This window comes from Poecilia formosa, unplaced genomic scaffold (genome assembly GCF_000485575.1).
Source record: "Poecilia formosa unplaced genomic scaffold, Poecilia_formosa-5.1.2 Scaffold120, whole genome shotgun sequence".
Classification (NCBI taxonomy): Eukaryota; Metazoa; Chordata; class Actinopteri; order Cyprinodontiformes; family Poeciliidae; genus Poecilia; species Poecilia formosa.
Genome location: NW_006800059.1, coordinates 1,085,746 through 1,111,929, shown reverse-complemented (window position 1 = coordinate 1,111,929; position 26,184 = coordinate 1,085,746). Strand labels below are relative to the sequence as shown.

Below are 26,184 nucleotides of genomic sequence, written 5' to 3'. Positions count from 1 at the left end.
CTTACAGCCAGTCAGAGTCTTTCTATCTTTATTAAAATAATTGCAAAATATCACAACTCCAAAGTGATGCGTTTGACAGCTGGTGCAATCTAGTGCAACATCCTGAACGAAATTCTGCCCCTTGTGTCCTCTAGTACCGGTCACACCGCAGCAGGGGGATTGCATGTTAGCACACAGAGGTGAAGCCTGGTAGATGTGTGTTTGTGTCAATTAGGAAAGAAATGGATAGACACAGACTTTTCCCCTTTATATCCAGATCCGTCATTGCTTTAGTGCTTTAGATGTACACGTAAACATGCATATTTAAGGTGCTGTTTGCATATTTGAATGTGTATACGCCTTGCAAAAGTATTCTCACACTTCTTACAAACCACAGACATTAATGTATCATTGCAATTTTATATAATACATGAACTGAAGCAGCAGATTGCAAGAGCATTTAGTTGTAAACTATGGGGAGGGACTCCACAAGAAACATGTGACCTCCATTTGTTACAGAAATACAAGGATTGTTGTCTCAATCGTTACTATTTGAGAGCTCTGATTTCCAGACTGCTTTTAGTGTCACAGCTTTATACAACTGAAATGTTATTTACACTTCAATTATGTATATTATACTCATATAACATGGATAATGAAAGAAACAAAAATATCTGAGTCTGCTATTTAGACTCATATTTTGCAAGTTTCTGAATAACATCAGTTACAAACATAAAAAAATGTTTTTTTAAATAACTTTTTTTACATGCTTTTTCTTTTTCAACATTTTTGGATCTACGGGTGTCCAACAATGTTAATTTCTGAAAGAAACAAAAGATGTACTACAAACACACATTTAGGTTGCTGTAAATGTGTTTCTGGGTCACATGACAAGTTTGGATGACATTCTTCCTGTGGATATTCTGCCTGTGCTTTGCACCGAGGCCCCTTTCCATAAATGTGAAGTGTAAATAAAGCCATACATGGTTTTTCAATTAAAAAGAGTCAAGTAAACCTGGGACTTGTACTTAGACCCTGAAGTGAATGTTTTTTGAAACCAACATTTGCTGGTGTAACTTGAACAAGTCTTTCAGGACTCTATCGGTTTGCACATCTAGAGACTTAATTTTTACCAATTTTTACTGGCAAAATAGCTCGAGCTCTCTCAGAGAGTAGTGAGAGCATCTTTGAAGAATTTTCCTGATTAAATTTAAGCCTATATTTAGGCAGGATTTTCTTAAACAGAAGAATATATTTTCATCTAAACGGATTGAAGTTTGGGGTTGTGATACAGCAACGTGTAAGGGGTTTGAAAATGCTTGCAAAATATTGTAATTATGAAGAACTTGGGACTCATCACCACAAGTCGTCACAAGTAGAAAATGTACTTGTGTCTAACAGAAGATTATGTACACAGAGGAATGAATGTTTTCTAAATTATCAGTGTTATGTGCTTTTAATTTTATGCTGTACTTCATAATCTTTCGGTAAAAGACTCTGGAGACAAACCAGTGTGCAGTTATGACGCTTGTGGATGTGTGCCAAGCAACAAATCATTTACGCTCAAGAAACACAGAAATAATTCAGTGCACTGCATTGAAAGCAGCCAAGGCATGGGTACAATATAGAGCAGATTTCCTGTGCAGCGCTCTGGGTATTATTTCTGCTTTAAATTAAAGATTCAGAAAAAAAAAAGACTCAGGCATTTGCTGCCTCATGCCAGTGCACTGTGTAGTTCTGAATATGATGGCAATTGAAAAAGAGAGCATGACAGAGCAGCTTGTCTCACACCCACTTTGCAAGCAAACACATCTTAACAGAAACAATGTGGATGAGATTCCAGTTTCTCTCTCTCTCTCTTCTACCTATTCCCATAATTTTACTGTGTTTGCCGTTTTCTTCATCGTGTCCCCCCCTCTGTCTTTGCAGGAGCCCAAAGTGGACGCCACTGTGACGTCCTATCAGCTTGGCACACCAAGAGGAAAGCCAAACATAATTGTGTGCTCCGGGGAAAAAACCAGAGAAGAGAAGCAAGCTTCCCATCTTTGTTCTTGCCTTATGAGAGCAGTCTCTGCGGACTCCGCTTCAGCACACTCTGCACTGTTTAGTTGCTTGCGTGTATCCTCCACTCTCAGGTGCAAGCACAGACTAAAACACAAAGAGGGAAGAAAAGGAAGTAGATAAACAGAGCGAAGCGACATAATTAGAGCTACTGACTTTGTGTCAGAGCAAGAAACCATGAGGCGAGACTTTTGAAGACAACTGCACCCTGAAAAGCATTGCAGCTAACCTACAGGACATTTTTATGTGTGTGTGGGGTGTATGTGTGAACGCCTCTGTCACTTTCAAAGGAATTGAATTTGTATTTGAATGCAGATTTAGCCTTTCATTATGACTCTACAAGGAGGCTTTGAGACACTGCAGAACGGTTGCCACAGAAAGGTTCTCCGCTGGCTCTTGCTTCTGTGTTGTTGCCGTTTGATCACCTCAGCAGCGAAGCCCAAAATGCCAGGCCACACACACCTCAACTCAATACGCATCGACGGAGACATATCTCTGGGTGGACTTTTCCCTGTCCATGCAAGAGGGAATGACGGCAAAGCCTGCGGAGAGCTAAAGAAGGAGAAAGGGATCCATAGGCTGGAGGCCATGTTGTTTGCCCTGGATCGTATTAATAACGACAACGAGCTGCTGCCTAATATCACTCTGGGGGCCCGCATCCTAGACACGTGCTCTCGGGACACCCATGCTCTGGAACAGTCGCTGACATTTGTCCAGGCATTGATTGAGAAGGACTCGACTGATGTCAAGTGTCTCAGCGGAGGGCCACCCATCATCACTAAGCCCGAGAGAGTGGTTGGAGTGATTGGTGCCTCCGCCAGCTCCGTGTCAATCATGGTAGCCAACATTTTGCGGCTGTTTAAGGTCAGTTTTCTGTTGTTTAAGCCTTTTGCTTTTTCTGCATTTTCTTGTGGTATTTTCAGTGCTGAATTGCTTCACACATCTACATACGTAATTTACAGTGTGTTTTCACAACTTTATGAAAGCCTGGCTTTCATATAGGAATTAGCTGGTAGCTGGAATTAGGCTTTTTTTTTTTTATCTGATTGGTGACCACCCAGTTAGTGTGTCTATAAAGATCAGCAAGATCTTTTTTTTTTTTTTTAGGAAATCTGAGGAAGTATATTTAAAATTAATCCATAACATGTTTTTGAACAATACTCTTTCAATATATTGATACATTAAAATTATAACGGTATAATTTTTAAAGGTACATCTTTAGTTTAAAAAAAAAACAATATGTTTTAATACTTTTAATGTCAATATGTAGGTTTGAAATTGAATTTTCTGACAAAAAAAACAATCTTTCAAGTCACACTCTAAGCAGATATGCTTCACCCTGTATCTCAGATGTAGCATGTGTTACTACATTATTTGGGAGCTTGTCATTGTCACAGACAGGAGGTGTTTTCGTGGCAAAAATACATTTTTATTAGAAACGGGTGAATTCAATGGATGTCTGAGTGACACATTGTGAAGTAAGAACAATACAGTGAGTACTTTTACTACTAAAATAATTTTAGCAGGAAATATTGGTGAGGAAAAGAAATACCCTGAATCTTTTCATTAAGACAGATCAAAAGGGTGTCAAAGGTCAACACCAACACAAGTTTATCAGGTAAGAAAATGGGTCCTTTTACACTTTGATGTGTTTTATGTCAATGCAAAATGTCTGCTGATGTCTATAGATGTTTTATTCAACCCTACCACGGTCTTGGTGTGACACGCAGGGGGAGCATGTCACAATGAAGGAGTGAGGTGGGAGTCCTGTTAGACTGTCATTTCCCAAAATCATGTGAGAAAAAATCACACTTGTAAAAGCTTCTTGGCATGTTTACTTCTTCTGGGTTTTTAGTTTTGGTTATTTGTTGTCTGTGTTTTTGCCTGATCTAAGGTTTGATTAAATCAGCCTTGTTTCTATTTCAGTTTAGTTAGACTTGTCCTAGTTATTTTGTTCAGATCACCACTATTATTTATTTCTTGTTTATTTATTCTTGCGGTTAGATTTATTTTTGTCTAGCCCCCTTGTTAGTGTTTTCTCCTCCTGCTCCCCTGTGGCATCTCTCTGTCCCTCAGCTTGCCTTCTGCTCTTCCCTCATACCTGAGTTCAGTTTGTAATTAGTCTGTCCATTGTTCCACCAACCTTGCCACCTAGTATTTAACCTCCTCTCTTTTACTCATTTCATGCTGGTTCCTTCCACTTGCCTCATGTTTCCCATACTGTTTATTCCCTGGCGTCTGGTGTCGTCGTCCCCAGTTTTGGAAGTTGAGCTTTGAATTCCTTATTAAAACGTATTTTATCATTTACTTCTGAATTCCAGCTTGCATTTTGGTCCAACTTCTTACCCACAAATCATTACATTTCTGTTTAAATGTGCATCAGGATTTGTATTGCTCTTACATCACCACAGATTCAGCATTAACATGAAGTGACTTTTTAGAGTCAGCCACATGTAAGAAAACTGTGGACAGACTGAGTTTGGGATTTGTGCAAATATTGGGTGTGCCTGTATTTGTTCTTGGAACAGTGCTTTGACAGTTAGTGTACTGCAGTTTAACCCTCATTAGAAAAACTTGGATTGATTATATGCAGGAAACTGTGACCCATTGCACTATAATATATGCTATTCTGATGGTACAGTTGGTGAAAAGCCATGCAGATGTGGGTAACAATGCTGGTTAGAATCAAAGCAGAAATTACAGATTTCTTGCGCTTTAAATTACAGTTCTTGTCACAATAATCATCATTATAGTGAAATACAGGTAGAATGGGAAAGCTTTTACATTTGTGCATTGGATAGTAATTTGAATTTGGGGTAAAGGGCAATTTTCTGTCTGAGGTCTACCAAATGTGATATTGTTACTGTTTGGCTAATTTTTGATGTGTTTTTTGTGCTTGTTGTTTGACTCCCATGCTCCCCCCCTACCCCCCCACATTTCTCCATTTTGGTCAATGAATCTAATGCAACTGTGTATAAGCAAACTTAGCAAATGACATAATCAACTTTTTTGATTCATTTTCATCCGAAACATAAAAAAAAACAACCCCCCCACCCCAAAAAAATAAAAAACAAAAACAAAAACAAACAAACTGGTGAACATTGTTTATCCACAATGAATGTCTTTGAGTGCTCAAGATCAGTAAAAAGGATCACTTTTTGGTTGAGAATCTAGTGAAAAAGCCCAAACAAGAGAGAATACTCAAAGCTTCTACTGGTGAGCAACAACAAACAGCACAATGTGTACCATTTGCTCTATTCATGCAAGCTTCTACTTCCCAAAGGGCCCTATAGAGGAAAGACTTGAATCACCTGCTGTGACATTGATTCAATTCTGTTGCCATTCAAGGGCCAACTTACAGCTCAAGAGAGAGCAGGGAGGTGAATTGCTACAGGTGCATTGCAGAAAAGCCCGACTGATATGTCACATGTAGGTGAGAATGAGTTCTGCGCCCTCACATCCTTATTGCTTATTCCGAAATCACAGGATGAACTATTTATGCTTGCCTTTTTTCTAGCAGCATGCTCAAGCTCGTCACGCAATCCCTGCCATCATGGGAATGCACAGTCTAATTATCTTCAACAAGAAGCAAAAAAGAAGTTGGCGGTATATCACACATGGGAACTGTCACTTAGTGCAGAGCTGTGCGAGGAAAAATATCTGGCTGAAAACACGAGTTTGATAGTTCAGTCTGTGATACATGTCAAGTCTTCTCTTACATATACTCATACCCCACTGAAAGTTTCTTTTTACTCAGGCATCTAAAAATCTGCCTATAAGACTCTTTGTACAAAAACACTGAAAAGCAACAACGCAGTTGCATCACCAGTGTTCTTTTAAAGGTGGTGACAAGGGGCAAGACTGACCACAAAAATAGCCCCGACACAGATTTCAGAAACTCTAAAACCCTGTGACAAGGTAGACACACAATCTCAGAATACACCTCAGGCCTTTAGAGTTAAATATTCTACATAATGGACAGCATATGGTGGCAAGGCTTTTTAAGCAGGAGGGTTGAGCTAACTCCTCTCCTCCAAAAAATAATCCCCAAATGAAAAACGAAACATATAAACTGCACAAAAATCCAATTCAAACACCAATATATTATACTATTAAAATGGAAAGGCCAAGTTTTATTTAGTGAAGTTTAAAAATGTTAAATCCCTGTATTGCATTTGACAATGGACAAGAGTAACACGTCAAAGTACCATTTAATTCTTGCTGTAAGTTAGCTGAAAGGCTTGATCGGATGTGACAAATAAATCTGAAAATAAGCTGCTAATTCAGACACAGTCTGACAAAAGATTTGACAGAAGTGTCATAAATGTCCATCATCAGAGCTTTAGAGAACACAATTCACTTTACCCACCACCACAGACAAAAAAGGAAGAACTTTTGGTTATAAAAATGGTGATGCTTTGGTTTTATGATACTTACATCATGTTTCTGGTATATTAAATACACACTACAGAGACCATGTAACCCTTAAAAGCCTCTACTCCTCATCTTATATGCTGCACCCGACAGGCAGAACAATTTCCTCTGAATCACACTGATAGGAAAACAAGAAGCCATGGAAATGTGATTTGTATGGACCCCAGGAAGTAGCCCCAAGTGAAAGGAATAACTCAGGGCTTATATTTTAAATAATCTCAACACTTGACTCCACCATCACAAGATGATGTTGGATATTCATGAAAATCTACTTTAAAAGAAATGTTAGAGCCTATTGTTGAATAAAATTCATTCAGTATTCACAGCATGGCTAATGTTGCTATCCATCATCCTGTTTTCCCTGCATTAAATTTGCATTTACTTGACTGCGTTATGTGAAATCTTATTTGGTATAATTACACTAATATTTTGTCAGATCAGGTAAATCTTGCTAAAAGCGAGGATCTAAGACCAATAGATAATTTGCTGATCTTTTTTTTCTTCCTTGAAACCCAAACAGTACTGCAAGTGTGTGGCAACGCTTCAGGGCAAAGCATCCATTTGCAAGACTAAATAATTACAAAAATAAGAAACGCCAAGATATTTTGCTATTGTACCATTGTTAAAATGCAAATAAGACAGATCTTATCATGATTTGGTCATTAAGTTGGCCAGGTTTTCATTTTCCCTGCTGATGGAAATGCAGAAACTCCAGGGAGGAAAATTATACTCATTTTCTGGCACTTTTCCAGAGGCATAGGGAGAAATGGAGGTAATCACTGAAAAGGTTGACAAACAGATGATATACAGTCTTGTTTTTAAAAAAAAAATAAAAAAATTCACCCTGTAGAACAGTAGAGTGTTTAAGCTAGTAGGAAGGATAATAAAGGCGGGGGGGTTCTGTGAAAACTCTGATCTTGTAAGTCAAAATGTTGTCTATAAACCACATAAACAACATTTTGTTGACTAAAGAGCTGAAAAAGTCCCAACAGAAACTTAATGGGATATATTTCTGTCAATCCCTAATTATAGGCTAAAGATGCTATGTATTTTTATGGCAGCATCGAAACAGAGGTACATCCCAATTCAGAAAGTTAGAAGATTACTTAAATAATTTTTAATGCAGAAATGTCTATCTATTGCTACCTATGTCCACGGAGAGAACATTATATGCTCTCAATCCTTTGTTGTGGCTCTTAATTACCTCACCACTGCAGCGTGGTTTCTAACACTGCCGAGGTGTTAAGGAAACCCAGGTTGCTAATAGCAGCTTCCAGGCTTAACTCCATTGTTGGGTCTGGTGTCTCTCATTGCCTTTTGACAATACTGAATTGGTTTATTATTATTATTTTTTTTTCTTTTTTGTGATTTGGTAAGTTTAGCTCAGTGATAATATAGTAATTAACACCTGGTACTTCATATAGTGTGAGAAGGTGAAAAGTCCTGTATGAAAATGAAATCAGATAAAAAAATTCTCTGCTATTCCCTAATAGAAAGCTGCAGGGATGTAGGGCTTTAAAAAAAAAAAAGAACCAATAGAAGCAGATAACCTGACTTTCCAAATCATTGGAAACTTCACAGAGGATCGCAAGCAATTTGGATCCCGATCCCTTTTCTAGTTAGCTGAAGAAAATTTGCTACTAATATCATAACTGGTTCAGAATTGGCTTAACAAAAGGATTACAACCGTTGTAGGTCATGTCTTTCCAATCAAACTTTCTATTACTGAGCAGAGTACAGCACCCCGTTAACAGCCAGCTTCTTTAAAATGCTGACCTTTTGTGACATATCCTCCTGCCAACGACTCCACTAAACAACTCTTTTGGACTTCCTAGGCCAAGACATAAAATTATATTTCTATATTCAAAATCCCCTTTAATTGGTCTTATGTAATGTTTTAATCTTCCGAGCAACTGAATTTTGAGTTTCCATTAGCTGTAAGCCATAATTGTAAAAATGATTGGAAACGGTGGCTCCAAACATATCACTGTATGTAGTGAATCAATAATATCAACTTATGAATTGAATAACCTTGTTTTGTTATTCTGATCAATTAAGATGCGTCTCTGTGAGCTGGTTAGAAGCTGCTGCTGAATTTATATATATTTCAGCATATGTGTTGTTTCTGTTCTGTTCACTTACCTTATGTATTTTTTTCCATCATGTTTTTATATTTACCTGATTTACCATAACATATCGCCTGCATAATTTTGCCATCTTAACATTTGTAAAAGGTTTTCAGCTCCTTCCTCCTGGGTTTTACCTTATCTTCCACACGGCGTTTGTGTGGCTCAGGGAGAAATGTTTGCTCAGCAGTTCAGAGCAGCCAGGATTCCATCCCCATGGTGTGCCATGAATATTTTACTAGACTATTACGTAATATATGCCAAGGGATTGGGGTTGAAAGCTTCTGCTCTGCGTTGCCTCGTCACTGGGTCTGGGTGATGGTCTGTCTTCATCAGCTGGACCCTAGCACTGCTTTGTAAGTGAAGACGAAGTGCATCAGCACTTTGAGCTAATGAGTGCTTGGTTGATTATGATACTCGAGACAGAAAGCATAATTAAAGCCTTGGGCTTTTGATTGTATCGCTTATCCATCTCTGAAAACAACTACACATGACTGGCCTGAGCTGGGTTATTGCTGCTGCAGGGAGAAAACTGCAGAAGGTGTGCGCAATGTTACAGGTATCAAAGCCGACTTGCTGAGGCAATCACAAGCTTTCAGACAAAGAAAGGAGTAGCTTGGGTAACTACCACACAGCTGCTTTCTAAATTAGGTACAAGAAGGTCCGGTCAGTTGGCGAAACGGGGAAAAGAGACGTTGGAACTGCAGAAAGATTGAAGAAAGATAGGAAGAGTGAAAGAAAAAAAAGACAGTAACTGATTGTCTGGTGTGCTGTCTGTGAAGCAGAGACCTTGCAGCAGAGGAACAATCCCCTCAGGCAAAATGTCCATCTCCCCCTCAGCCTTTCACCATGTTGAGACAGATCTTTTATAGGATTATTGCAACAATCTACGGAGAAGACATATTGAAAGCCTCACAGGCACTCAAAATAGGCTCACATATGGTTTTTGTATTCAGTTGTTAATGATCCATCCACTCATCCAGCCATAAAGGCAATCCTGTGCATTAGTTACTTAGAATATTGCTCAAATTAGTTGTATTCTCTGGAAGAGTACCAGAAGACCATTGCCAAGACAGAGCAGTTATAGAATTGAAGAAACATTCCGTTTTGCTCGGCTCAGTCTTTACAGGTGACCTGAAATTGTTCTTCTTTTGGCTTGCTTTTCCCCCCACCAACTCCCAAAGGAAATATTTTGTTCTGTTTCTACCAAAAGATTTATTGCACCAACCATTTAGTTACTAGATCTACTGTTTGTTGGGCAAGAAAAAAAGTACACTCTCTTTGGACAGGGTTTGTTTTGTTTTTGTTTTGTTTTTTTGTATTTTACTCCAGTGTTTAGAAATCCTTTCTTTGATAGATTACTGCTGTGAGCTACAGTTTAAGACATGATGTACGACCCTAAATGGTTAAGAATGACTTACATGCTACTGATGGAATCAAAGGTTTATTTTTAAACCTTATTGAATGAACAGCATGCCGAAGACCAAGTAGTATGCAGCCCAGTCAGAACAGTAGCCAAAGAGGCTCCTGCTGGTAATTCTGGAGAATTTGTCTCTCAGCCATGCATTCACAAATGTTGCCTGAAACAAATTGAACTTTTTGGTCTGGGGAGAAAAATATTGTGTTGCAGAAAATTTAAAATAAACATCGCCTTTTACATACGTTCTACTGGGTGGAATATGGTGGTGGCAGCTTAAATCTTTGATGTTTTGGTTCAGCCTTGACAGGAACGCTGGTTTGGTTTGATAGAAACATGGATGGAGCTAAATAAAGAATGACCTAATTAGAAAATCTGCTAGACGTGACAATAGCTATTTAGTTCAGGCAATCTTCATCCAATCTGATTGAGAGTGAGCTATATTGCAAAAAAATTAATCTGCAAAAAAAAGTAATTGTCTCAAAAACCATGTTTTCACTATTTTTGTTCATAAACATATTTGAACCCAATGTGTAATTTTTCTTCAACTTTACAAATATGCTCTGTCTATAACGTAAAAAATGTATGTAAGATGACACCGTGTGAAATAATTCAAATGGTGTGAATATTTTTGTAAGGACATGTATAGTGACCTATGATCAGATAACTTTTCACTGAAAATAACAGTATCACATGTATTGGCCACATGCGACTGTAACTCCTGCTTGTTAGTGCTCCATCACACATGGACAGTTCCCAAGGTGTGTGCCATCACCCGAACAGAGCCTTGTTCCCTCAGACCCGGGTGGTAATTGAAGAGAGGTGGGTTTGTAAGAAGGAATTGGGTCCAACTGAGCTCACTCCATTCCTGCCCCAAGTGTAATTTATTGCATACAGCTCATTCTAGCTGCACATTGGCCTTAAACTCATCCATGCCCAACAAATCGCATGGACTGAGTTCCCTGCTTCTGAATAGGCAAATGACTGGAGAAAAAGACAGAGACGCATCAAATGTCTAGATAACGAGCACTGAGCATTTGTTGTTGCCGTTTACAGACCAGTGACTACATGGTTGTATCGGTGTCCCTTGACGTGACTTCTACAAGCACGGAGAGGCTTAAGCTGTATTTCTCGACCCCATATTGCCGCCGTCCCCTGCCTGCCGTGGTTCAGCAAAAGAGAAGCGGCTCCTTCACCTTAGGATTAGTTCTGACTCATCTCACTTCGCCCACCTGAAACCGTAGCCAATTCCCTGAACAGTTATGAGTTAAGGTTGTCCAGATCATTGCCTTTCATTTCTGAAAGTGTTTTACTCTTACCTTCCCCCATCCCCCCACCCTGCCAATGCTCTGCTCTGTGCATATTTCTCTTTGGACAATTTAAATGGCTGCTGGTGGTAATCACCAGGCGTGGTGACAAAAAGCCACTGTGCGGCTGTGAATCTTTTTTTTTTTTATTATTTTTTATCAAGGTTAGGTTTTACTTGAATTAATTATTGCCATTTAATTAGTAAGTTCTAATAGGCCTGTTGAGGAACTGCTGTTAGGAGGAAGACAGGGACGCTTTTCCCATTTTGAAAGATGTGATTTCATTGCCTGCGATTGTTGGTGTTCCAAAAGCCGAGAGCAACAACAAAACGCAGAAAATAAACACCGACAGGGTTAGCTTATGTTATCTATGTTGGAGCTGTCACTTTCCCCCTATCTCCCAATTCCTTACATCTAGACGTGCCTCTGGGTCCCCTTCGCCGACTCCTCTATTAAAGTTTACAAAGCTCCCATCTTCACAAGAACAAACAGCAAAGAGCAAGCTATCAAATGGTTTTCCTGGAAAGTGCATTGGATAAAAGGCTTGGAGCTGTCTCACCTGCAAAATCTCTCCATCAACTCGGCAATCCATCAGTGTCCTGCCGTGTGAGGCTGTGCTGCTCAAAATCTACTTAGATGCTAACAAAGGTTTGAAGACTCAAAGATGAGGAGAGAGGAATCCCAGGGTGGCTCAAACAGTTTTAGGTTTACACTAATCAATGGTTTTTTATTGATTGCGGGGCAGTAATTTTTTTTTTTACTTTGGGCGGTCAAAGTGACGGTGTCAGCTACTGGGAAAAAATGAGCAAAGAAACAGCTCTGGTATTTTTTAATTTCACTCCAACAGCTTCTGTGCACTTTTCTTGACAAATAAACATAAAACATATGGGCGAGAAAAGGTCAATATAATAAAATTTTCATAGAGGCATCATAAAGTAGCGCAAGAACATAAAAGAGCCGTGGCGTCAGCTGAATACCAAGCAGCATCTTCTTCAGCCGGCACTACAGGAAGAGGGGATAGAGGGACTTTCGTCGCCCACAGGGCGAGCAGCTCGGACATTATCCAACCCTCCAGCACAAGACGACATGGAGCCTCTTGTGAGTCACTGCTGTGTCACACAGAGGCCTTTGAGATGTTCCACAAAAACAGGAACTCAATATGCAATTTTGAACTGAAGAGAACCGGGTCAAGAGTTAATTTTGTTTTTGCAGTGCTTTCAAGTAATAGTCCTAACAAGTGTCCCAGTTTTTGCACAAGAATGGCAGAAACATATTGTATATCTTCTTCCATTTCATGCACAAAGGGCAGTTGAAATATAACATAGCCATAGAAGATGTAAAATTCAAAATACCACAGAAAACAGTTTTTATACAAGAACTGGGATTGTGAAAAGGACAAACAATGCAACTGTTTGCAGAATTGTATTTGATATTTTTATGACCTATTTTAAAACATAATATTTTTAAACAGGGAGAGCAATATTGCAATTTTTTAGTTTAGAAGCAAATGCAGGAGCTTTTCTGAAAAAGTGCACTCACCCTTAAATTAGTAAGGAGTTCTTAAAGTACTCAGTACAGTGGTACATTGTTCTGCTTCCGTACACCAACTCCCTGAAGCCTTCTGAAGTGCACCAAAGAACAGTGACGGTACACTTAAACCATTAGGCGTGCTTCCCTTCACAAAGACAAGTGAATGTATCAAATTTTCTGAATTGAATACATATTCAACTGTTATGCTTTTGATACTTTGATACTGTGATGTTAGTCAGTGAGAAAGTCTCACCAGCTTTTTTATGTACAAAACTTTAAAGTTCCACTTACAAATGCTTATTTTTCACTGTACTGATCATTACCAGCAATTCTTGCTGTACATTCAGAAATATTGCATTGTGGCTCCTAACACAAAGCAATGAAAGCTTCCCCCATTTTAAAATGGAGATCAACTGTAGGTGATGCATTCATCATCTGACTGTGTGTTGTTAAGGAAGAGTTTCTCTATTAATTCATTTTGGAAAAAGTCTGGCTCTCTCTTCCTCTTGGATCCCAGGTCCTCTCGGCGGGCCGCGTGTGGCCACAAGGAAAACAACAATGCGTGTTGACATCACAGAATTATAGAGTTTAATCCAATAGAAGACAACGCATAAAATTACAACAGAAACTGCAGAACAACAGAGACATACATTCGTTTACCTGACATAAATGGAAAGAAGAAGAAGGAAAGAAAGAAAGCAAGAAAAGCAAAGGCGTCCAAAGACATCTTTGGAGAATTGCAAGAGCAAATCTAATTTGTTACTTCTGTGTAGAAAGATTTATAGTGAAGGCGTATTCTTATCTTTAATTTATTCAAATAAGGCGTATCTTTGCTCATCCAACCAGGAGCTATCTCTGACCCTCTGTCAAGCCAGGAACTCCTGCCATGTTTACGGCTTTTCACAGATGAGTGTGAAAAGCTAGAACTTCTACTGTATTGTTTTCCCACACAGACAAAAGGCAGTTCAAACTATCCTAGCAAACCATCTGCTGTAACTACAGGTAAAATAAAGGTCAAAAAGCCAGAATACGTTACTGATTTTAAAACTACAATTAGGCCATTTGAATCAAGACATGTTAAGTTTTAAAACTAGCTTATTTTAAATTTATTTTCTCAACAGTGTGCATGTGAGTGGCGTCCCTACTGTTTCCAATGTACCTAAATACTCGTACCATTTACCTGAGTAAAAATACCTGAGAGCATTGGAGGTGAAAGTTGATGAGGAGCTGATACAACCATGGAGATGTCAGCTGTTGCAGTTGAAGAGCCAAACTGTCTTAGGTATGCGTTGTGGGAGGGCCATCATGCAGCACAGCATTCTTATCAACAAGCTGTTTTCAGCCAGCTGATCAAATGACCCCAGCCTCTTCTTCCTAAGTAAACACCAGTGTGGCATTTAGGCACCTCTGTTCTCTGTAAATTACCCAAAGGAAACAGCAGCAGCCTAATGAGGATGTCTTTTTTTTCTGCTGATAAGGCACGTTTGATGTGTGAACAGGCTGCTGCTTTCTTTACATTGTTTTTTCTTTAATAATGAGCCTGGTTTTTTTGGAAAGTCTGGTATATTTATATAGACATACATAGATAAAATATAGCTCCATATATACTACATTGGACTTCTTCCAAACATATATACTGCTCAAAAAAATAAAGGGAACATTTCACTTTAATTTTGTGTGTGGCTCCAAATCCAGGCCTCCATTGGTTAATAAATTTGATTTCCATTGATGATTTTTGTGTGATTTTGTTGTCAGCACATTCAACTTTGTACAGAACAAAGTATTCAATGAGAATATTTCATTCATTCAGATCTAGGATGTGTTATTTGAGTGTTCCCTTTATTTTTTTGAGCAGTGTACATAACCAAATTTTGTTTTTTAAGAAAAAAAAATAAAAAATTTTTAATGCAATCATCACATATATTATATATATAAAAAAAACTGCCTTATAATTAGAACAGAATAGAACGGAATAGAATAGAAATATCACTTATTGTCCAGAAATGGGGGAAATTTTACAAAGTGACAAGTATCCTACTAACAATTAATTTTGAGGGACATTTCACATATTAAGAATGAATTATTATTATTATTTATTGAAACAATAAACTCCGTTTAGATGAGTCCAAACCTCTACCAAAGGTGACCAAATGTCTTCTTTTCTTTGGACATGTCCACGTTTCATGTTCTGTCCAGGGCATCCAGGTGGCTTCCTCTGACTGAAGAAAATGTTTTTGTTGTCTTGAGGAGACAAGTAGGCTCACTTAAATTGGCCGATAAGATGCATGGGATACGGCAGCCTTTCTGTTCATAGACAGGACACACAGTGGAAAGTACTGCTGCTCATGTTTACAAAACAAAGAGTGTAGTTTTAAAGCGTCAAAGTGCCTTATATGGGGACTGCTGCTTTTTGCTTTTATTGTAAAATTTAATACAACTTCAGATTGTTTAATTTTTGTTCAGGTTGGCTTAAAAAATGAGCAACTATTTTTACAGGTTTATTTTCTTGTGTGAACAGTGTGCTCTTGTTTACAAATTAAAACATGGTCACCTACACTGTACTCCAGCTGCAACTGTGCTACATATGGGCAACATCAGTTCATAATACATTTTTTTTATTTATAGTTTTAATATACATATGTGTAAATACATATATAAAATGTACATAACACTTACTAGAATTTCTGGTTATTAGTAGTCAAAATTCATCATCATCTCTCTATGCAGAAACACTTCAATGACTTGTCATTATTGGGGATTTGTGTGTAGAATTTAGAGGAAATTGATGCGTTTTTATACAATTTGGAATAAGGCTGTAACATAAAATGTGGAACAAATAAACTTTGTCAATGCCCTGTATGTTTAGCGTGATTCTCCAGTGCCTAATTTCAAGCTTTTTGTATTGCACTCATATAGTGTGATATAATCTCAAGGTGGGGATCTTCACCCTGCTGGGCTCTTACATAAAACCTGGGACATAAATCGAGATCTGGGCCACAGCGTCTGCTGTGTGCCTGCGATAGTTCCAGGTCACAAAACTGCAGTATTACCGAATAATGCATGAGCTGTCCAGAGAAACAGCTCAATCCAGTTGATTGTGTCTGTTTTTTCTCTCATATATGTATATATATATACCTTTGTGAATCTGTAAGATGATTTACTGTTCTCATTATGACAACATGTTGGTGCATCTATATCAGTGACAACCAATGAAAACCCAGAGACCTGTGAAGGTGTAAAATATTAACAGAAACAGAATAGTACTTGGGTAAAAAGTAAAACAGTTCATGGGTGTGGACTTGTTCCAAACACATTCAGATGGCATGTAGGGCTTGTTTGTTATTGAACAATACGGGGGAATGAATGCTACAAATGAGACGTTCAACAAATTAATTCATGCTAAGAATAAAAACGTTTGATCCATGCTGTGAAGTCTCCACTCTGTCAGAAACCTACAAAGCACTGTAGAAGAACAATAACCTGGTTTTGTGGTTTAATCCTTCTGACTGCATTGTATGAACAGATAACTGTCCTCCCAGGAATGCATTCGTTTTACTGTCTCCAAACAAAACTGGTTGATGTTTATGTCACCTATTCATTATATCTTCAACCCAATGTGCCTAATGAAGTATTACATTTAATAGCTGGAGGGGGGAAAAAAACAAAAAAACATCATGACATATTTTTTTCCTCCAGGGTATATTTGAGACAAAGAAGCTAAAATGTGACTTCTACAGTGAAAATGTACATATTTATCTGAAAAAAGTAGTGAGGGATAAGCTTGACTTTTCTGAAATGAAATTCTGTTGATAAAATGGGTTTGTCTTTATTTATTTTCACACCACTGTACAAGAACGTAGGTGATGTTTAAAGTGTACCAGGTAAACTTGTAGGACAGCTGAATCCTGTCAATGGTGTATTTTTTTTATGTTCGGTTCTGCTGAAGTCAATAAATTCATACTAGTGAGGATTACTCAGTGTATAATCTTCAATATTTTAAAGCTTAAAAGCACAAATTCTTACAACAAAGTGAGTCTTAACCTCACCAAAGCATGCATCTAGCAACTCGCTTGTTCTCTAACAGCGTGCTCATTGTGTTAAACAGATTACCTGTGCTGCCAGTGACACACTTGTGTAAAAGCCATTACTATTGACTTGGTGAATGCATTACCTGCCAATGGGCTGTTCTCACAGTTAATCAACTAGTCAGTGTTAATGGAGACATTGGAGTCTGACATAAACACTTTTAGTGATTGTGCAGCTGCAGTTTTAAACCTTTATTTTGCCTGCTGATTTGTTAAATGCTTTAAAAACAACCCTTGCCATCCAAAAATAGTGTTACTGTGTAAATTTGCAGAGAATAAATCTGATAAATCTTTCCTAAGTAGTCCTATAGCAGCATTTTGAACTAATAGAATTTAAATGAATAAAAATGGCTCAGCAATGTATTACAGTGATGGGATGTTCAGCTCTTTTTCAGAGAGCTGGCTGTTGCTGCACAGCTCCCAAGCGGCTCTTAATTTATCATCATCTGTGGCCTCATATTTTAGCTTAACTTGGCAAAATGAATGTTTTGTATGTTAATAAACAATTTTTGCATTAAGTGTTATTAGGCAGCCTTATACTTGCCTAATTGCGTGTATTTGTTCTGTTACAAAAGCAGGCATTTAAGTATTAAAACATGTGCCCCAAAACAATCCAGAATGTGGCTTGTTTGCTAAATTTATGCTCATAAAGTTATCTTAACAATACAAAGATTAAGGTGAATGCAACAAAAAGGCAGCAAAAACTGGATCAGGCAAACTTTCAAGAAAAGTTTAGTTTTCTGCACACCTGAACTCCATTTATAAGGTCACTAGTTCAAAGGTATTATGAAACCTGAGATGCAGTATGATGAAATTAACCTAAATTGAAGGTGCATTACCAAATAATTCATGCTCCTTGAACATTTTGTCATGTTACAATTGCAAACCTGAATGTACCTCATTGGGACTTTATGTGAACACAGTGAATGTATTTGGCTAGTCAAGAATAAAAAAAATATATGTTCACAGACATTCTTCGTTCAAAATCAGCCTCTAAATTGTTGCAGCTAGTAGATAATGGTGGCTCTCAGCAGGCTTAATTGCATGTGCACAACACACTTTTAAGAATTTTATCCAACAACCTTTGTAAACTGTTGCCTTTTCTCACCCACTTAACAATTAACAACTACTGTGTGAAGTACGCAACCGCTGGTAGGATTCTGTATCCTGAGGTTTGCCGTTTTAAAGTGGCAAAAGGTGAAGAGCATAAACTGTTCTGAGTATGTTTGCCTGGCACTAGGTGGTTTTATGCATAGGAAGTTTGTTAGCCAGACAAAGGCTCTGATTCAAAAACAGTCCTGCTGTGATGTGAAGCTGAGTGGAGGAGAGAAGAAAAAAGCATCATTGACAAGGTGGTATAGGCCCTGAGGAATCCTGTGGGTATTCTGGGACATCAAGGTGAGGCCAATTATCTGCACCTCTGAGGTCTGTGTAAATCATCAAGTATTCCTGACATTGCTGCCTTGTCAGACAAAGACGTTTCTACTTCCAAGTATAACCACTTTTCTTGACTATTACATTATTTCTCTGAATGCTGCAAACTAAAACAGATTTGGTACACCAATTAGTTGTAACATCAAAACAGCGCCACAACAAATTTTGCACAGTTTGCACGCGCTTTTTATTATAAAAGGCTTTCGCTGCTATCAGACTCTATCACAAGAATTAGATCCGTGTTTCTTTGCTTACCCTCTTCCAGGTTCCCAAACTTCAAAGACCTGCCTAAGGTGAAAAGCCTGGTTTGCTTTCACTTGGAGAAGTTAGCCGTCTGCTGGCATCAGTGTCAAAGCACACAGAGGAATGACTAGATTGAAACACTCTGGCAATCAGCCTGCACTGCTCACAGGCATAAGCTGGGCACGGCTTGATTTTGAGCGGGAGAGACTGCAGGCTCACTCACTCAGCCCACTCTGTTGTCTCATAACTGCTGCACGCTGCATGAGCTATCAGTGCTTTTCCCTGCCCCACTTCTCTTTTCTGCAAGTTAAGCTGGAAAGAGGAGTGATAAAATATTTAAAAAAAATCTAGCTATTGGGGTTTGCAGAGAAGTGCATTTGTTTTCCCTTCCTAAGCCCTGGAGAAGTCCTACATTTTGACGCCGCTGCTGTGTTGCTTGTATGTTATGGGATCGCTGTGTGAGAACATTCGATTTTAGGCAAAGTATCGGTTCGGATTACGTGAGTCGAGCCAATAAGAGTGGGCTCTCAATTACTTGTTTACATCAGTGTTTTCAACTGTAGAGATAGGGTTGCCAGAAAATCCTCCTGAATCTGCCTCCATGGGAAGAGTTCTAATTTGATTAAGCAATCTATGCAAATGAAATGTGATTTGCATTACCTTTTGTGCAGTTCAGCACAGCTAGTTGATGGCAATTAAAATGCTTTGGAGCGTGGAAGATAAGGCCACCCAAGACATGGCAGACAAACAGTGTTCATAATGCACAAAGCATTTGAGCGGCGATCCTGCCTTATTGAATGGGCCTTATGTCTCATGGTGATGCACTATGTAGGTGCTGCCTGACCTAAAATGTCTAGAAACTGATCTACATTAAGAATAATTCTTTGCCTTACTTCACATGACAGTGATTCAGGTTTGTCTTCATCTGACACAGAAAACTTTTTTTTATTTTTGGACACTCTCTTAATAGCTTTGTAATAGATAATTAAATGCTTCTAATCAGTTTCTATAAAGGACTTGGGGGATGTTGGAATGGACTCAAAACCTATAATATAAAACAGATGGATAAAAATTACCCTAGATTCTGTTTGGCCTTAGTAACTCACGGGAGATGCTCTACTTTGTCCCTCCAAAAAAAGTTTCCTTCGCCGCATTGTTCAAATGCCTAAACATGTTTCCACAGCAATCTTCATTTGATTTTAGTCATTCAATACGCATTCAATTGGGTGCAGCCAAAGCACAAAAATCAATAGGGGAGTCAAAGGCTTTAAAAGCTCGCAGGATGAATGGACAGCAGAGTGCTTTGAATTATTCAATGGTGTTACGGATTTGTCCATCTCCTTTTACACCGGCAGGACTGTTTATACAGACACATTCAGCAGAGCAAGGGCCTGGATGTCAAATATTAGAACAGATGTCCCCCACTGACAACTTTTCATCTCTCTATGACAACAATCAGGGTATAATTTGCTTGTTATAAAAATGCTCATTACAATCAAAATGGGTTGTCCTGCCTGCTAATTCCTCTTTCTGGTTCATAAATATTAGACTTCTCAGGGGATTTTGTTAGGTGTCCACGCAGAGAAAGAGAGAATATCCATGCGAATTGTGCCTAAGGCTAAGCTGCATTCACATTTAATTAAAGCAGTTGGTTGACATATTTAATGACATGAATAAGCAAGACACAGAAGCAAGAAACAAGCCGGATGAAATACCTCAGGGGAAGCTGCTTGATATAATGTTCAAAATTGGGTTTAGCCTAAAGGGATAGTTTGGACTTTTTTGTGGAGGTTCTGTGAATTAAATACCAACAACACGTCCCTGTACCTGTAGTCGACAGACGTCATATTGCAGAGGCAGAGAAGTGAATTCCATTCATTTCATTGCTTACTCATGCTTATCCTCGGCGGGAATCCATGGGACAGATTTATATCAATCACCAGCCATCATTGGGAGAGAGCTGGGGCACCCTGGATACGTCACCAGCTCATCACAGGGCAACACAAACACTCGTAGGGCAAACAACCACACACACAAACACACACACACGTGAACTCATACCCTAGGAAGATTTAGAAAGACGAGATACGCTGACAGTCCAAAAACCTTTCAGTTTTTGGACAACTGATGAATGAAAAGCTATCAATCGATGGAAACCCAGTCAATTGCCTGCCAATTGAGTCACGGACTTTGTAGTAATCCCTCTTCCTGATCAAGCAACAGGCAGCAGTGGACAGTGACTCACTACAAATGTATAACAATGCTATCTGAAAATAGTAATATCCATGTGATACAGAGGGGCATATGTCAGCAAATAATAAAGTTTGTGACCGTTTTTTTTTTTTTTTTTTATCGAAATGACTATGTGAGCATATGAAATTACTTGTGCTGGTGCTGATGGCAGTATAGATCTGCCTGTTACCCTACATTTTAAAAATATAGGTCTAGCAAGCATCAAGCAAACCTTTGGATTTTGCAGCAGAGTGTCACAACTCATTAGCTGTGTGTTTGACTATTGTAATTTGCAGGTTTCTGTTGTGGTTGTAGAATGCTGTCAGGAGTAGAAAGACTTCTCTGTACTCATTAATAATTACCAATCATAAAACATGAATGCAAAATCCTAACTCATCTGCTGTCTACTGTCCTATTTGAGGATATTTCTTCTATGGTGGACAGCTGTAGCCAACCATGGCGAAGAGTAAGTATTTTACTATATGAGAGTTATACTTTTGTAACAATAATAGGAGCTAATACACAAGCTTCTCCTGATTACAAGGATAATCCAATTTCACTTTAAGGCGGATCGCGAAAGGAACAAGCTAATCTTCATCTGATGATAGGTTTAGCACATTTATATTCAGACATGTCAGACAGACATTATAGAAACAGATGAAAAAGAAACTTAAACAAACTGCAAATCATCCACTTCAAAAATACATGTCACTGAATGCAATTCAAGCACAATCATACAGCAGCACCAGGAATGAGGTGGGTGAATTAGTTGAAAGACTATTGGATCCAAGACATTTATGAGGACTTTCTGCAATGAATTGCATTCTAATGTTAAGTCATTCTTCACAAAACATGGTTTGACTAACCGTATTTCATGATAACCTGCAGTATGGTTCTCTCATGGAAAGTTCTCACTAAAAAAACACCAACACGTTTTTATGCAAAATAGCAATTTAAATAAAACCAAACAATACAATGAGATATTTTAATGAGTTTGCTCCTATTATCAGTCCCCACACCTCATTCCATGTAAGGACGTCTGCACAGCCTAAGGCTTCACATGTCTGCATTAAAATGAGCTTGAAAGTGTTATTGAGGTCATGATTGGGCTGCATGCAACAGAAATTCTTTTTTGTCACGACACACTTTTGAAAGCAGCAGGAGGAGAAGCATGTTGCCGGTGTGATCTGCATTCTTAACAAATAAACATTAAGTGGAACATGAAATGAAATATGTAAACTATGGATTTATGTTAACCTGATCCCTGTGCATAGCGTGTTTGTAATAACACGTATGCCATGGAGCCAAAAATGACTGAGACAAGAACCTAGACTAAAGGTATGGTAGTAAGAAAACATATTTATAGGAGAATAAGCTGCAAGAACAAAGTAACAAAATACAAGGTTTTGCACACAAAACGCGCTCTGCTGAAAGGAGCAGTATTATGTATTTCCAAGGCACACAGTGCCTTTTATAGCACAATTAAGTAACTGTTACATTTATTTATAAAAATGTTGCACATATCAAACAACTTATAAGAAATTTGAACTAGAAATCTGATGCCTTCAAATTGGCCTCTGTCTATTTAAGAAACTCTTGCTTTTTCTGATATGCCGCCTTCACTACATTATAACAATATTGCCCTTTCCATTATGCCGTTTTTAACCGTTTTTAGAAGCATTGGACTAAGAAGTATTTTGCATAATAAGACTTGCAGTACCACCAGGTGTTTGCTGCTAGTCTGGAGGAGCTGACTGGTGAAAGTGTGAGGTAGGGATGTAAGGCAGAAAAAAGCGGGAGCTTTGTGTAAATAGGGAGCTTTTTGTGAGAGCAAGCGTTTAGGCATCTCCAAATGGCTGCCACGGGAGATTCAAGGATTCCTCAAAAATGCATGGAAGTATCAAAGCAACACTTCAGGTACTGATGTGTGTTAATGGTGTATCAGGTGTTGATGAGGGAATAACAAAATAACATGATATAAAGCTCCAAAAAGTCTATTTTGCATAATACCTTCCCTCCTTTCTTTAAGAAATTCTCTATAAGTGTGGCTCATCACATGTTGGCTGTAAAAGTCAACTGAAATCGTACATCTAGTCCTGTATAGGATGTTAACTGGAACATCAAGGCATTTCACATAACTTAAACATGCCTTCTCTTGGATCAATTTTAAATCTGTTTTAAATGTTAAAAAGGTTGAATGTGGTTGAAAACTGCAGGTCCGTTGTCTTGAATGGTGGTGCTTACTTACATTCTCCTGAGACACTTTAGGTTGGGAAACTGCACTGAAAAGTTCCCCCCAGCCATCCATCTGAGTGTGTACAAGTTTGTCGTAGGGAATAAACCGTCAGTGTGCCAACGGGTGAATCTGACTTGTACTGTTAAACAACTTGATTGGTCAGCAAATCCAAAAAACAATTCAGTCCATTTACACAGGAGAGGACTGATGTAAGCTTACCAGTCACAATCAGTCACTTTCTGTGAACTGTTTGTACCAAAAAGCTTCTTGCAATAGTTTAAGTACACCATTGTTTTTTAGTATGAAGATGACTTGTTTTTTTTTTTTTTTTCGATTTGATTGGTCTTGTGCAATGTTGACTGGATTGTCCTACATCCATTCCTCCTGTAAGCACTTATTAAAGGATTTCCTTATCCTTAGACAGAATTTGCTGTAAATTCAATTGAACTGTGCAATCTTGAAAAAGCAAAATGTCAAAATGAGGGTTCAAATAGTTGTGCTATTCCATTGTTAATAAAATGAATACACCATCACCTCAAACTGACTAAAATGTTTTGCATGTGACTTGCAGATGTTGCAGAAGAGTTGCTAGTTTGTAGAATAGAGTATTGTATTGCGAAATATGTCTATTACATTTGTTTCATCTAGAGCAGAGGTGTCTAAAGACAGTCCTCAAGGGCCAGTATCCTGCGTGTTTTAGTTTTGTCCCTGGTTCAATGCCCTTGTAGTAACAACATCCTCAGCATAGCAATATTTTGCAGAGGCCTGCTAACAAGTTTCCCTGTTTTGAACCAGGGAAAGAAGAGAATGAAGTTCCTCACTCTTCAGTGTTTCAAGCAAACAAATCAATCCCAGTTGCGTGCTAAGATTTTCAAGATCTGTGGTTGCGTACAACTTCAGATAACAGGTTTGTTTTTAGCACACAAGTTAATAACTATGTTTTTTTGTTAAATATTTCTTTGAAACTCACTTTTTTCCTGCTTGATTTTTAAAACACAGTAATAATGCAGTTATTGAAAAGAAAATCATCTTTAGTCATTTACTTTAAATTTCAACCATGAGGAGCAGATGATGAGATTAATAAATAATGTAGGTTTGTTGTTCCTGTACATTAGTTTATTTTTGTAGTAAAACATGATGAAAATGGAAGTAAGGCTGAAGAAAATAAGAGGAAACAGAAGTGTGAAGAAAAATAATGGGAAAGCTTTAACAGCCATATCCTGACATCAGTGAGAGAGTTGTTGTTTCATCTCGTGCTAATAAAGTGTACCAATAAATTTGATTTATTATAGAAAAGCCCTGATGGAAGATGAAGACTCCCGAACTACACAAAAATACTTTTCTTCTCCAGTTAACACCTGTTCCCGTTTACTCAAAATGACAGAAACACTGCAGCTTGTCAGCTGCACTCTGGCAAATCTGATCTAATTATTTTGCTTCCTAGCAGGGTTCCTCACCCTGCTTTCACCAGCTCCAAACCACAACTATCCTTCATTTCCAGACACCCAACAGCAGCACAGTAATTATCATCTTCCTTTATTAGCTATCTGTAATGGCTCCTGACCAATTAAAGTGGTTGGATAATTAGTTGTCTCAGAGAAAAAGCAAGAACTGTTTGCTGCTCAAGGCAAGAATAATTTTTCAAACAATAAACACATCACAATGAGTTTGAAGAGGTAGACATTCTGCAGAGATGTTAGGGGGAGGACGGCGGCAACACTGGTGAAACTACCTGGAAGTCCTGAAACTCGTGCTGCGGCTGTCCGTGAAATAGATTCCTGGGGTGGTGTAACCTCAAATTATTGCAGCAAAAAGAAAGTGTAAAAAAGTACTGAACGGTAATAAAAAGAAAAAAAAACATACAGTAAATGTGGGCAGAGTCTCTGGGCTTTTCTTTTGCTGTTTGTGTTTATCAGGCATCCGCAGATCCCTTCAAGTGTGGGTGTCTGGGGAAATGGATTAGAGTGCTGGTGTGGTGTGCCATTGATATCATGGTTGAGAAAGAAGTGTATATTTTAGTTTCTTTGTCTGCATGTGAAGCCTGTGTATTGCACAGAGTTGGCCTGTTACTGATATGCCCCCTGGCACAACAGTCCACTGTGAATATAATGTGGTGCAGCGATGTTGGCAGACCTGAGGGCATGAGAAACTCATAGCAATATGGAAGAATTTAACATTAGCTATAGTTAGTGAGTGTATGAATATGGAAGCAGTCAGCACTGATAACGCAGCCAGGTGTGTTTGCACTGATAATACATGTTGCAAACAACGTATTACCCGACAACATTTCAGTTTTGGCACAAAACTATGCTAATAGTACATGTTTTGGTGGTTAAAAAGTAAGTGCTGCAATGCTTAATTTTGCTACCGACACCAGGCTGCAAGTATGAATCTGAACTTTATGCAATTTTAATACAGTCCCTTCCAAAAGTAATGCTACAAACACAAAGTCTCATCACTCTGATACTGTTGTTCTAACAAATTTTGAAAATGTGAAAAGGGTGCCATGCACATGTTTTCGGTCACCTGACTTTAGTCTTTTGAGCTGTGTTTCTACAGATCAGAACACTTGCATTTTACCTACTTTTTCCTAGCAAGCTCAGTCAGGTTTAGTAGAGATGAACATCACTTTTCAAGCATTTCCTAAAGTCTTCGTTATAGCTAGATTTATGCTTTCCTAATACAATATATAATTATTGACAATGCTGCGGTTTATTATTTGTAATAAACAGAACTTTGTTATCCATACTTGTTCGTTTCTATGCTTCGGTTTATTTATTGTTCAATTTATTGTTCTGTTACAGTTCGCCGGCTGCTCTGATATAAACTTTGGTTTATTGTTATTGTTCTTTGTTGGTAATAGCAGAAACCTAAAAAAAAAATACCTGCCTGCGTCTTCCCTCACCTCACCAAAACCCACAGATCATGACAGTAGGATCCGACCACGAAGGTGAGAGACGCATGATGCGGCTTCGACGTTGGAGCCCGTGGCGGTGCTTTGGAGCAGTCCCGCTGGAAGAGTTCTGCGCCGAGGCGGTGTCTGTCTCCGCCTCCAGAGTTACCCGTGCCCGCTGCTGGTGAGCAGCGTGAGTTCCCCGTG

The 26,184-nt window shown here is 38.5% G+C and overlaps 1 protein-coding gene across 2 annotated transcripts in view; it reads left to right on the top strand.

Moving 5' to 3' along the window:
• Positions 1 to 26,184, top strand: part of grm4 (glutamate receptor, metabotropic 4) — a 170,773-nt gene that overhangs the window by 52,822 nt on the left and 91,767 nt on the right. For both annotated transcript variants that reach the window (XM_016675731.1, XM_007560794.2), the window contains exon 2: positions 1,909 to 2,904. In XM_016675731.1, coding sequence (XP_016531217.1) covers positions 2,371 to 2,904 — 534 coding nt within the window. In that variant the 5' untranslated portion in view covers positions 1,909 to 2,370. The remainder of the gene's footprint in view (positions 1 to 1,908; positions 2,905 to 26,184) is intronic.